General features: G+C 42.6%; 1 protein-coding gene across 1 annotated transcript in view; it reads right to left on the minus strand.

The window, feature by feature from the left end:
• LOC126251263 (CD63 antigen-like) overlaps positions 1-8,791 on the minus strand; it is a 54,316-nt gene extending 45,525 nt beyond the window's left edge. Inside the window, exon 1 of the mRNA XM_049951625.1 lies at positions 8,639-8,791. Within this exon, the coding sequence (XP_049807582.1) occupies positions 8,639-8,704 (66 nt within the window). The 5' untranslated portion in view covers positions 8,705-8,791. The remainder of the gene's footprint in view (positions 1-8,638) is intronic.
• Between the last annotated feature and the right edge of the window lie 5,603 nt (positions 8,792-14,394).

Genomic DNA, 14,394 nt, shown 5'->3' on the forward strand with positions numbered 1-14,394 from the left:
CCACTGCGCCACTTCGCTCTGCCCGTTTCTATGGGAAGTAGACAGTTTGGCTTGAGGGAATGCGAGTGGAGAAAAGTTGACAGCTTATGCGTATAGAAGAGATCATGAGAGAGGGCTGTTTAATTGTTTCTTGGTCAATATAGCCGGCCGGAGTGGCCGTGCGGTTCCAGGCGCTACAGTCTGGAGCCGCGTGACCGCTACGGTCGCAGGTTCGAATCCTGAATCGGGCATGGATGTGTGTGATAGGTTTAAGTAGTTCTAAGTTCTAGAGGACTGATGACCACGGCAGTTAAGTCCCATAGCGCTCAGAGCCATTTGAACCATTTTTTGATTTGGTCAGTATAGGCATTCGACGGATGCGTTCGTCTCGGACCGATCAGTAGGGGTGGTATAAAGTTATCAACAAGACTCGCTAAATTGTGGAGCTACCACGAAATATACCATATGAGTTAAGAGTAAAAATAAAGTATGCCAGTTTTTCATGTTTATACCCAGTCACTCTTTCCAAGGAAATACGATGTAGCTGTGCAATTTAAATTTATTGCAACTACATCTCCCTTGAAAGCATAGTCTTATGTTTGTAATTATCGATGTTTTAACATATGGATTGTGTTTCTGTGTAATGTAAACTAAAGTGACGTATCTGTTCAGTAGTTTGTATCTCTTTGCATTGCCTTCAATGCTTCATTGAATGTTTGACCTACTTTCTTCAGTGGATGAATATACCACACAAATGTCTAGGAAGTTAAATAGACAATGGTAAGTATTGGCTCTGAGCACTATGGGACTTAACATCTGAGGTCATCAGTCCCCTAGAACTTAGAACTACTTAAACCTAACTAACCTAAGGACATCACACACATCCATGCCCGAGGCAGGATTCGAACGTGCGACCGTAGCGGTCACGCGGTTCCAGACAAGCGCCTAGAACCGCACGGCCACAAAGGCCGGCAATGTTAAGTATTAATAACTAATTTCAATGATGCAGCAATGTACAACTACAACTTATTCCCATTACGCAAATGCCTAGTTGAAATGGTTTTGTAAGGACTTTGTTACAGTGATATAAGATGTGATCTATTTAATGTTTCACGTAACAGCTGCATACTTTAGTGTTACACAATTTTTGCGTATAGTGACGCCAGTGATGGCCTGGTCTTAGACCGAAATATACCGTTACAGCTGCGTATCGCATTGTAAAGTTCCTAACATTTACAAACCTCTCTACCGTGCCACAAGATATGTATGAAAGACATAAAATCAGTATCTGTAGGTTTCTTTTTCTTCGTGTAAGAAGTAACATGTTTAGCATATGCCTATCTGCAGAACGGAGTGACCTACATACAAAATTCATTTCCAGATGTTGGTCACCCTGCCATAAACACTATGGTTAGCAGCAAATAAGCAAATATCTGCAAGTTGCGTAGAACACTGGATAAAATAAGCTTCTCCATTGTGGATACTGTAAACTACATGAAAACATAGCTGTAACCAGCTGCTTATGAAAAATTTTTCATTGACTAGTTTCATGGGCTCTTCAAATGAGGCAGAAATTTGCATATCTATACGGCGATGTTGGACACTGGAGGTTTCTTCACTGCGACGGGATGGGAAACGCGTATCTCCTCAGGTTACATGGAAAGCTGTCAAAAACTATTTACTTACTGTCGCAGAATGATTTCGGCGTGATCAAAATGGTAGCTCCTGTTAACACCAAGTCGCCCACAGCACTATAGCAAGTGAAGGAATTTATTTTTTAACAACTTGCCATGAAACATACGAGGTGAGAAAGCGTTTCCTTTCTTACCACAGTGAACAACTGTATAGTTCCCAGCGTCCTGCTATAAATATGTAAGTTTCTGCATGTCTCACCTGAATATAAGTCTAAAGAAACTAGTCCATCACAATGTTTCATAAGCGACTGATTGCTGCTCTCTGCGTTTATATTTCATAACTGTTGGCCAATGTGGAACTTGGAAACTCACGAGCATTACGTGATTTGTGTCCGTGCTTACCCTTAGATAACTTAGTAATACGAAGTTTACGTTCTATAATAACCACTAAGCTGATACTATATTTTTAAAACATTACTTTTAGCAGTTTCGAACAGTTAATCAGCTACATTGCATATACAGGGTGTATTTATCAATTACTGAATATTTGAAGTGGCATGATGCCTCTCCAACAGCCCCATGTAAGTTATGGAAACTGGCATATTCCCTGTAGCCCTACACACGGCGTTGGTACCGCCAGCGTATTCTGTGCCTCTGTTAGCAGTCACGTGAGAGTCGAGAAAGCGAAACACCATTAGCACTGACAAATAGGCAGGTATTACTAACGACACGCGTTCTTAACACGCACTGGCAGCACAAATATAGAACACTACCATACAACCACGAAACTACAATTTAGCACAGGTAAACCATTTTAATCTAACCTAACACTATTCGATTTTAATATAGTGATAACAGTGCATTTTGGAACTTCAGGTGCATACCCAAGGACCCTGGGAACTTTTCGTTCAAATAAACGGTCCGGTTTCTAATAATGACTTGCTCTTAATAAGTACATCTTTTACCTCCTGAGTAAAACTCTTTGTTGCACACCTTTTAGGTCCCACTTTACTGTATAGGTTACAAGTCACATTCCTTTCTCTGACGAGTTCCCTGTTATGTTCAGAACAACGATTTTGGGAAGACTAGTTAAGTAATGTTACAAAAACACTGGAAAATGCTACAGTTAACTTCTAAACTGAAAAATATAAACTTAAAATGTAATTACTCTTGTTGAAAATTAATTCTGCACTTGTTTCATGGGCGGACAAACACATTCAGACTTAACTGACCAATCTTTTCTGCTGTCTTTAAGCATAGGTATCTTAGAGATATACACTGAAGCTACAGAAACAATGCATTTCGTGCTAAGAATCCGATACGTCAAGAGTGATACCCCTGACTAATCCTGTTACATAAACCGGCCAGCAAGTGTTCGGCTCCAATATGGCGTCAAGGACCGGCTAGCTTCAATCAAGCTTCGTTGCCACAGCGATTTCAGTGCTAGACTGTTTACCGGCGATCTTTCTGCACAATAAAACAGCGTGTTATATTTGCCAGCCTGGCCATAGAGCGCATGAACAATTTTGAGTATGTGTGCATTTCCCGGCGCAAAGAAAGTTTATAGTACCTGCCTGCTACATACCGCACTTAGTTCTTCCTGAATTTCGTGTGATACTGCGCCATACAAGGTATTAGCAAGTACATGCTATCAATGAGCTAAAACTAAATACCAACAGATTCCTTGAACGTTATTTCCTTTCAGGGATCTTTTCCTGTGCTGTTCTACTCGTCTTTATAATGCAGTGCCTCTGATGGGCAAATTATTTCCCTAAAATATACGCTGCAGAAACAAAACATTTAACAAAATTGTTTCATCTACTGCGACAGACGAAAAATGTTTCACTGTCAGTTTCGAAGTAAACATTATCCTGGAAAGTGTCTACCAATCATGCATAGCTATTTTATCTTTACTTCGGTACATTCATACTTAGAAACAGACATACTGCCTTAAGAAAACATCACTCCACACTACACTTTAGCGACCTGAGGCTAAAAAGAAATGACCCTTATCAGTTATTACTACGCGATACCTTAAATGACAAAGCTGTGAAACGTTTGCTGTAAAATCTGGCCTCTTCCTAATAACTGATTTATGCTCTGTTTCTAGTGAATAATTCTGTGGTTATAGAAGTATTTATTCAATTTTTATTAAAAATACAACTTATTATTTTGAGTACCTGTAGCGCAGTTTATACATATTCATGTTACTATCTTACCTATTTTTTGCCTTTGTGTATGTCACCTCATTCTGCAGATAGGCATATGCTAAACATTTCACTTACACGAAGAAAACACATAAGAAAGCATACTACCTATGCTTTTGCGTAATTAGAATAGCAGTTGTCAGATGTACAGTTCCATCATTGAAATTAGCTAATACGTAGCATTACGTCCATTTAACTGCCCAGGCATTTGTGCGGTATACTCATCCACTAAAAGTAGGTGAAATATTCAATGAAGCATTTAAGGCACTGTAAAGATGTACCGGCTAGTGAATAGAATTATCAGTAAGTTTACACAAACTCGAAATGCATGTTACATTAATAATTGAATTACGAACCATTTGCATTTTGTGGTTACTATATAACAACGTACGTACTTTGTTACAGTGATGTAAGATGTGTTTAATGTTTCGCGTAACAGCTGCATATTTAAATGTTGCACATGTTTTGTACTTTTGTACGAAACTAGACCGAAATTGATCGTCTGTAACAGACTATACCGTTACAGCTCTGTATTGCTAATGCTATTCTTAACATTCATTAAAGCTGTACAACACCTCCATAAAATATTTTTAACTATATTCAGTGTTTTATTCCCTATGCAGTCCTGTAACTTTACCAGCTTTCCGAAGCTGGTCGAGCCCTAGACCGCCTTTTGGTTTGTGGCAAGATTAGTAAGCTGTTCTTGCAGGTAGGAAATGTAAGTGTTAGCACCTGCTGGCAGCTGATAGCACGCGGCCACCTGCTGGCTGGTTTCGTAATCGCAAGCCAGCGATGTTAGACGCGGAACGCTGGTGAAAGCGGCCCTAACCTGAACCAGATTTAATTCTTGCTCCAGCCCCTCCCTGCCTGCCCTGTGTGCTTTAGGTTACCGTGTCATCTGTGTCTACATCATACCATGTAAGCCATGGCACAAACAAATCTCACCGAAAGCTTTCCATCGAGGAATGCTCTTCCCAAACACTACAGCTGTTTCGAATACTCTGAACTTCATGCAAACGCAACAGAAAAATTACTTTAGTCGCCACAGCTTCACAATACTGCAAACTAGAATATACTCGTCGGTACGAGCTAAGTAGTGGCCGCCTTGCCTTTTTCGTTCAAAAATGGTTCAAATGGCTCTGAGCACTATGGGGCTTAACATCTGAGGTGATCAGTCCCCTAGACTTACAACTACTTAAACCTAACTAAAGGACATCAGACACATCCATGCCCGAGGTAGGATTCGAACCTGCGACCTTAGCGGTCCTGAGGTTCCATTATGAAGCGCCTAGAACCGCTAGGCCACTACGGCCGGCTGCCTTTTTCGTACTTTATGTCCGCTATATGCACCGAAATACTCAGACTTTTGATGCAGCTTTTGTGGCTTTACCCGTTTTTAATTTTTATACTAAAACGTGCGTTAAATGTGGCGCGCACTTAGTCACTGAGCTACGCTACAGATCACTTACTACATCCTTTATTTCATATTCGTTAGCTTCATCTCAACCAGGTACCTTCCAAGCTAGGGCAGACCTTGACCTACTCTACAGATTAACCAATCGTAACCAAGACTTCGTGGTTCGTCCACTACCACGCCATAGCCCACCCGTCCTTACCTTCGCTATGTATACACTGGTGTCTAGACGCTTGCAGGGATTTTACCTATCAGCTGCTTCGGCCGGCCGTACGAACAGCACCCAGTGAGGCCTCCATGAAATGGAAAGCAGTGAGGGGACAAGCAGGCGCTATCTCTCCGTGGAAACGGCCTGCCTAGCTTCAGACTGCTCATTACGCCACAGGCGAGCCTCGAGCGCGCGCTCCTGGCTGCAAACCCACAGCCAGGTGTTGGTAGAGCGCTGGTTCTAGCCATGCAAGCTTGCCAGCACAAAACTTTCAACATTGTCAAATTTTGTACGTACTCTACGGTATCGTGTAGGAACGAGGCTTCAAGTGTAACTATTAGCTTCAAGCAATCTAAATTACTTTTTTGAATTTGAGGTCCGTCAATTATGCAAAACACCGCTTTTCGCAGTACCCAAACATGTTTCGGCACCACTGTGCCATCAGTGGATTTTCGTTTTTATTTTTCTTTACATTTGGTGAGCATGAATTTTCTGGAACACTTTCACAAACCACAACACTATTCTGGTGTAGTGAAAAGTGTTTTACTACGTTATTTGTGGAAAATACTTGTTATAGCTACGTATGCATCACAACATCTCACAAGGGAACCTCCCCATCGCACCCCACTCAGATTTAGTTATAAGTTGGCACAGTGGATAGGGCTTGATAAACTGAACACAAATCAATCGAGAAAACAGGAAGTTGTGTGGAACTATGGAAAAATAAGCAAAATATACAAACTGAGTAGTCCATCCGCAAGATAGGCAACATCAAGGACAGCGTAAGCTGAGCAGTGCCGTGGTCCCGTGATTAGCGAGAGCAGCTGCGGAACAAGAGTTCCTTGATTCAAGTCTTCAATCGAGTGAAAAAATTTATTTTATTTATTTTCGCAAAGTTATGATCTGTCCGTTTGTTCACTGACGTCTCTGTTCACTGTAACAAGTTTAGTGTGTGTTTTGCGACCGCACCGCAAAACCTTGCGATTAGTAGACGAAAGGACGTGCCTCTCCAATGGGAACCGAAAACAGTTGATCGCAAGGCCATAGTCAACCGATTCCTCCACAGGAAAACACGTCTTGTATATTCTATACGACACTGGTGACGGCATGACAGGAATATGTTGTCGACCCACCTAACTTGTACACTTGGCGAATGGGTAAAAAGATTCTACCTTGCCCTGTTTAGGCTTCCTTGTGGATTTCATAATCACTCCCAAAAAAGTGATGAAAACATAAGAGTGTGACAAACTGAAAAAAAAATTAAATTTCTCACTCGAGGGAAGGCCTGAACCAAGGACCTTTCGCTCCGCAGCTGCACACGCTAACCACGGGACCACGGCACTGCTGAGGTGACATTATCCTTTATGTTGATTATCTTACACATGGACTACTCAGTTTGAATATTTTGCTTATTTTTTCATAGTTCCACACAACTTCCTGTTTTCTCGATTGATCTGTGTTCAGTTTTTCAAGGCCTATCCACTGTGCCAAGTTATAACAATCTGAGGGGGGTGCGATGGGGAGGTTCCCTTGTCAGCATGAATCTGAGAAGGGAAGTGCTTGACACACGAAAACATGACAAGCTGCCTGTCATAATTAACAAAAGTGGTCCAGAAAATTCATGCTCACCAAATGTAACGAAAAATAAAAACGAAAAAATTTTAACTGCAAACACTGTCAATACAAGGAGCTGCAAATCAAAAAGATGGATAAAGCTAAATTACGTTTAGGTATAATACCCTTTGTTACAGTGGCGGAAGAATTAGAGGATATAAAATGGGCAGATAACACTTTCTGGTAAATAGCTCCTTTAGAAAATTCATTCACGTAAATGAATATTTTTGCCGTCAGAGGTTAATAAAACTTTCGTCAGTGTTGTAAGGTGTCAAAGTCACTCGCCGAATACAGACGATGTGCACTGCAACCGTGACCGAAATTTAGGTTTTATTCAGTGGCAATTTCCAGACACTGATGACAGTTTGCTTGGTACCATCGCAATTTTTTTAAATTGGACATCACTTAACATTCCAGGGTATTTTTCCATATGTGACAAACTAAGGCAAGTGCCACATGCTCATAAGTAGAGATTATAGCAAGTGGTTTTATTCTATCACCGACTCACTCTGAAGATGACAGTATGGTTACTTAACATCTTAAGAAATATTACCCTTCTGGATGTCGCCTGAAAAACGATGGAATAAAATGGCTAAAACTGGCAATTTTGAGTCGTGAAGCATACTACAGCAGTACCATTGTCAGTCCACGCGAAAGTAACGGACATTTACAAGATTTTGTTGTATCACTAATATCTACCTGGTCACAACATGGACTAAAAATGAAACTGTGCCGAAGAGTGAATGCCCGAGTATAAAAGCGATGTCAACCAAGTTTCTCGATACAAAATATAATAAAGCTTGAATCCACTGTTCAGTTCTTATCGAATTATACGCTATACACCCTGAAAGATTTTGACTACAGTACGCTCTTACGAAAAACGGAGAAACTTCTGGTTTTTACAAAGTCAAAAGAACGCACGAGTGTAAGTAACCGTATGTTTATACCAGGCTACTAAAGCTAGCCTAATTGGAACACGCCATCTGAACCAACTAACTTTTCGGAAGCCTCATTCGTCACTACCACGCAAATTATATTTGGATACCGTCTAACATTAGTAATACTGAGGCTGCAGTCTGCTGCCACGGACACATAGCTACACTTTCACTATAGGCGGGCCAACGTGTCACCGCTGCCCGGTACAAGCTGCTCACTCACGTGCTTGCAACAGGAAAAAGCGGTGGACAAGGCTTCCGCGTGGTGTGTGGCTCCTAAACTTCCTGATTAAGTGTGGAAGATCACCGACTAGCAAACTCTTGAGAGCTTTTACCATCTAGATTTACACACTGCAACTGAAGCAACAATTTCTGAAGAAAGCGGCAACACGGAGAGGGGCGGGGCAGATTTGCGGCGTCGCGGGAAAGTCGATGGCCCACACGCCGAGCGCGCTTAAAGTGACACACCACACAAGAGAAGCAGTAGGCCGATCCGACGAACTTGGGGGTGCACGTGGCCTTGACGATGCCGCGCAGTGAAATCCGAATGACACCTTACCCCGATGAACCTCGGCACGAGACATAGCTGTTTCTTCCTGTTCATGTCCGGGCGACGGCGCGAGCGATAGATAAATGCGAGCACTCACTACGAAGATGAGATTGAAGATGAAGAGCAGGTACTTGACGCAGGCGGAGCTTCCGCGGAGACCCATTGCGCTGTCGCTGTGTCCGAGTCGCTGTCTACGCGTCCACTGCGGCGGCTGCACGCTGGGCAACTAGAGACTGGCGCCTTGTACAGCCGACGTGGCCGCCGGGCCGCGGGGTGGCGGCGGTGGAGGGGATGACCGGCGCGCCAGCGCAGCGCACCACGCCGCGCCGCCCCGTGTTGACACGTCCTTACGTACAGTGCTGTTGTTTGACGGCTCTCGCGTTATCACAGAACGCGTTGGCACACCATTTGTTTCTCTTGGCGATAGTCCCCGGGTAGGTGCTCTGTTTCCACGCTGTCGGCAATACTCACGAAAAGCTGCCCTTTACTGTGCCGAAAATTAAGGAGAAACAGACGACGCTAATTAAGAGTACATTGGCGATGAAATGCATTTCATCGCTGCGCAGTAATGCTGTTGCTTTTGAAATACCTGTTAAACAGCAACAACGGGTTCTTTCTTAACTCCAGAACACTTAAATAACGGGGGAGGGGTGTCACATTGCTACTAAACCGTCGTAAATTTCACTAACTCCACATTTTATTGAAAGGAAGTCATAATTTATAGATTATGCACGAGTTTATTACAGTTGTTAGAGCTACAGTGGTATGTTACATACCAAATTAAGTACAAATTTCCTGTTTTATATCCTACTGCAATCGTAATTTTACGAGGGTTTAGTAATCTACGGTTAACTAGTTCCCGCACAGAAATTATGCAACAGACTGTGAAGGGTAGTCCTGAACATTAGAAAGTCATATTCTGTTTTTAAAGGAAAAAAAAGTCAAAATAAGTGCTAGTAGGACTCGCGCACCGAATGTTCCGTACAAACTTAATTTTATATGCAAATAGTTCATCCATTCCGGGAATCGCGAATCTAGACCATTTTTGGTTCATATCGATACAAGCAAGAGTATACGTCTGCCCATTCCTGAGAAAAAGATGGCTTAAATACAGGATGGCAGACAGATAGATAACAAATGACGAAAAATATTTTTTCGTTTGGTGTAAATACGAATTAACAATTTACGGATTTTATTTCCTTTAAATGAACTGTGAAACATTGCTTCTTGCCAAATTTTATGATTTTAGGTCATTGGGAAGCACCCTATAGGTTTCGATGAGTGACTTTGCGTTTGTCAAAATGTGTAACATAAATGGTCATATCTTTGAACTGGACAGACTTAGAACGTTACCCTCTTTACACCACAGAGGGACAGTAGAGCGTAATATGTGACATAAATTTCAACTTTATACTTCCACCCGTTCCTGAGAAAAAGGGGACTTAACATATGGACAGACAAACAGACAACAAATGACAATTTTTTCATATGATATAATTACAAACTGAAAATTTTACGATTTTTTTCCTTTCCTTTGACAGTGAAACCCTGCGCCTTGCCAAATTTCATGACTTTAGACCAACGGGAAGTACCCTATAGGTTTTGATGAGTGAGTTTCCGAGTGTCAAAATATGTGACATAAAACGCCGTGTCTGTTGGCTTGATAGAACTAGAACCTTACATTTATTACACCGCTAAGGTTCTTTAGACTGTATGTGAAATAAATTTCAACTTGATAGCTCTAGCCGTTCCTGAGAAAAAGGTGTCTTAGCAGATGGATGGAAAGGCAGACTATGAGATAACAGGAGAAAAAAAATTGTTTTCGTGTGATATAATTACAAATTTACAATTTTAGGAATTTTTCTTTTGGTTGTAGTGTGAGACCTTGCTTCTTGCCAAATTTCATGATTCTAGGCCAAAGGAAAGTGCCCTATGTGTTTCGAGGAGTGTGTTTGCTAATATCAAAATATGTGACATAAATGGCCGTATCGTTTGATTGCACCGACTTCGAAGCTTCAATTTTTTACTCCACCTATTTCAACGTGATACGTCCACATATTGCTGAGAAAAAGGTTTTTTAACAGTCGGAGGAACAGACAGACAACGGAGTGATCTTATAAGGGTTCCGTTTTTACCGATTTAGGTACGGAACCCTAAAACAGACAATATTAAAAACAACGAGACAAGTGCGAGTAGAATTCATGCTCCGTGGGATGCATACAAACTTAATTATATATACAGATAGTTCATCTACAGGTTTTGATGAGTGAGTTTGGGAGAATCAAAATATGTGACATAAATGGTCGTATCTTTTGACTGCATTGGCTTACAAGCTTAATTTTTTTACGCTACTAAGGGACTGCAGTCCTCAGTGTTTGACATAAATTTCGACTTGTTACATCTGCCTTTTCCTGAGAAAAACCAGTGTTAATAAATTGGGGTTTAAAATATGCAACCAGTCGCTTTTTTACTATTTATTCAACCATGAACATGTTTTCGAGACACTGCAGGCTCATCATCAGATCGCGGTGTTACAAAAACATTATTTTGTGGACCAAGTGTAGTTAGATGCAGTGTTGGTGCTGCTGGCGGAAATGACAGAAATATAGTAATCGGTGACGAAACATTTACAAACCAGAAAGTTTTTTTTTACGTTTTAGGTATTTACAGTGCTCTTCCTTACAGTATCCACATCAGATGGCGTCTTATAACGTGCATTATTAAGCTATGTGCACAAATAAACACAGTATGTAGCTACACTCGGTTTTAAACTGGTTCACAGGATGTAAATATTCGATGTTTCCAAAGAATATGGATATGACAGATACTACACTTTACTACATAATAGTCTTTGGCAAGAGATGCATTGTATTAAGGTACAAATATTACTAGTTCAGATTTTACATTTATGTAAATGTTGCTAGCTGCGGGCGTGTCTTTATATTGGCAAAAAGTTTTTAATAAGGGTTAAAAGTTATACAAAAGGCAAACAGCCAGAGTGGAATATTTAATTCATAATTAAAAACGTTTTATAAATTACGGAAAGCCATAGTCGTTACATGCCAAGAAGAACAAGATTTATGTAGAAAGATTAATTATTGTCATTTTTGTTGTTTTGGTGTCGGGACATCCTGGACATTTTGGAAGAAAAGGTTTTGTGTTGACTCTGTCTGTTCATTCAGGATTTTTTGCGGTGATTTTAGTTCGTGGATGAAAATTTCTAATCGTTCAAGGAGGTCCATCTGTATTCCTTTCTCAGCAATGTGTAGCACAGAAAGATTGTGATTAATGTCACCAGTCCTAATAGTTTGGTAGACATACGGACAACAAAGTGTTCCTATAAAGGTTCCGTTTTTACTGATTCAGGTACGAAACGAAACGTTTGGGAGAAAAGTGTGCAGCGCTGAATTACATATGAACTATTGTCCTAGTTAATATGAATGTACTAAAAAATGTAAATTTTTCGATTAACCCCCCACGCAATGGGGCTCAAATGTCGCCCATGGCCTACCTCACCATGAAATACAGTACTGCTTCAGCGCTTTACATGTTATAATGACCGGCCGCGGTGGTCTAGCGGTTCTGGCGCTGCAGTCCGGAACCGCGGGACTGCTACGGTCGCAGGTTCGAATCCTGCCTCGGGATGGGTGAGTGTGTTGTCCTTAGGTTAGTTAGGTTCTAAGTTCTAGGGGACTTATGACCTAAGATGTTGAGTCCCATAGTGCTCAGAGCCATTTGAACCATTTTGTTATAATGTACTGTACACTCGTCCCAGTTTAAGGAAGTGTTCCACGTGTCGTCCTGGCATTTGGATGAAATACTGTACTCACCTGTGCAGTTGATTTCGAATTCTTCCGGCCACATCTGTATCACCCAGTAAAGTTTGACAAAACTCTATAATTCGCTGCTCCATTCCTTCGGCCGTATCTACTAAAGTGCTGTACGACTGTAAGCATTAATAAAACCGTCAGACTGCTGGAAAAAAAGGTACTACGAACATATCTCCGGAAATTGACAGTGTGTGTGCGACGACCACAAATCGTCCCGGAACACAGTACAGAGTCGCGTCACATCCACGTCACAACGTATGTTCAGTGTGGCCTCCATGGGACTGAAGGTGATAGGGGTAGTAGCGGTTGTCATGCAGGATACACATAATCCTACGTACTTTGGCTTACGCCATGTTGGCGGAGCACTTGCCTTGAACTTGTACTAGGGTTCATCTCAATATACCGTAGAACCCGGTCCTCCAAATCTGGTGTACTCACAGTCCGTCTTTTCCTTGTACGTTCGTCTTTATGAAAGGATCCACGATCACACAAATGCCCAAAAAGGGCTTGAAATGTTGTGTGATGTGGTTGGTGTCTGTGAAGGTACTTGTTTTGGTACAACAGTGCTACTTCAAATGGTTCAAATGGCTCTGAGCACTATGGGACTCAACTGCTGAGGTCATTAGTCCCCTAGAACTTAGAACTAGTTAAACCTAACTAACCTAAGGACATCACAAACATCCATGCCCGAGGCAGGATTCGAACCTGCGACCGTAGCGGTCTTGCGGTTCCAGACTGCAGCGCCTTTAACCGCACGGCCACTTCGGCCGGCAACAGTGCTACTTCTCGACCGTTTTCATCTGCTAGGACGTGCACAAACATCACCTCGACTTGTTATCCACACGAATATCTGAACATTCTGCTGCTTACAGTACGCTGCGTCAATCATACAGTTTGCCTGCCAGCAACACACTGGGAAGACAGGGAACGTGGTCAGATGAACTGTCATTCTTCATCGCCATCTACCGCGGCAACGGCGCATTTCCGGACAAATGTTCATAGGACCTTTTCTCCTCCATTTCCAGTCAGGAATCCGTCCCTGCACTTTGTCGGTTTCATTACAAACAGTCATCTATCATGCGACGCCCAGTGCCGACTGAAAGAGTCGTTCTGTTTCCCGGTACAAGCAAAATGATTTTTAAAGCGAAGTTTTACATATGCTCATTCGATAGAGTGGTCGCAGATTAGTGTAGTGCGACATTTCTTTTATCGATACGTCTCCCCCACCCTCACCTGTCTTGGCCTCACCCTTGACTGTCACCTCGCCTGGATCGCTCATCTTCGCTCTATCTGATCCAAAGCTCACAACTGCCTCTGACTCCTTAAACTACTCTCTGGCCAGACATCGGGGTTGAACCCCTCTACCATCCTCCACGCCTACAAATCCTTAATCTGTCCCATCCTCTGTTATGCCAGTCCCGCCTGGATATCCGCCCCTCCCCCCAAATTCTATAAATACCTTCAGATCGTCGAGCACCATGCCCTCCACCTCGCCACCCGTCCCCCACGCAGATCCTCTATGACCTGATTCCTTTTCCCCGCCTGCTCCTTTTCCTAGAATGTATCTGCATCCTCTACACCTCCCGCCACCTTGATCTCCCTCATCCCGTGATTGCTCCTCTCCCCGCCTGCTGCCGCGCCTTCACCATTATGTCCCCCCTATCCTCCACCTTTACACCATTCACCTCCTTTCCCGAGATGGCTTCCGTCAACTCCCCCTCCTGGATGATGCCCTCTCTCCCTCCATTTATCCCTCCTATCAACTCTGATCCTCATCTCCCCCTTCCTCCCTCTGTCCTTTTCCTGGGCTCCCTCTCCCCCCTTTCCATCCTGTTCTTCCCTGCCTATCCTCTCTTTGACTCCCTTCTCTCTCCTCCAAGTCCTTTTGCTTTCCCCTCCACTGCCTTCCCCACTCCTTCTCGTGTCCGCTCTGCCCCCTTTTTCTGTGTCCTCTTCTTCCATTAGCTCCCCCTCTTTTCTTTTCCACTCCTCCCCCCTTTTCCCCCCTCATCGGTCCAGGTCC

The sequence above is a fragment of the Schistocerca nitens genome, chromosome 1, assembly GCF_023898315.1.
Source record: "Schistocerca nitens isolate TAMUIC-IGC-003100 chromosome 1, iqSchNite1.1, whole genome shotgun sequence".
Taxonomy (NCBI): Eukaryota; Metazoa; Arthropoda; class Insecta; order Orthoptera; family Acrididae; genus Schistocerca; species Schistocerca nitens.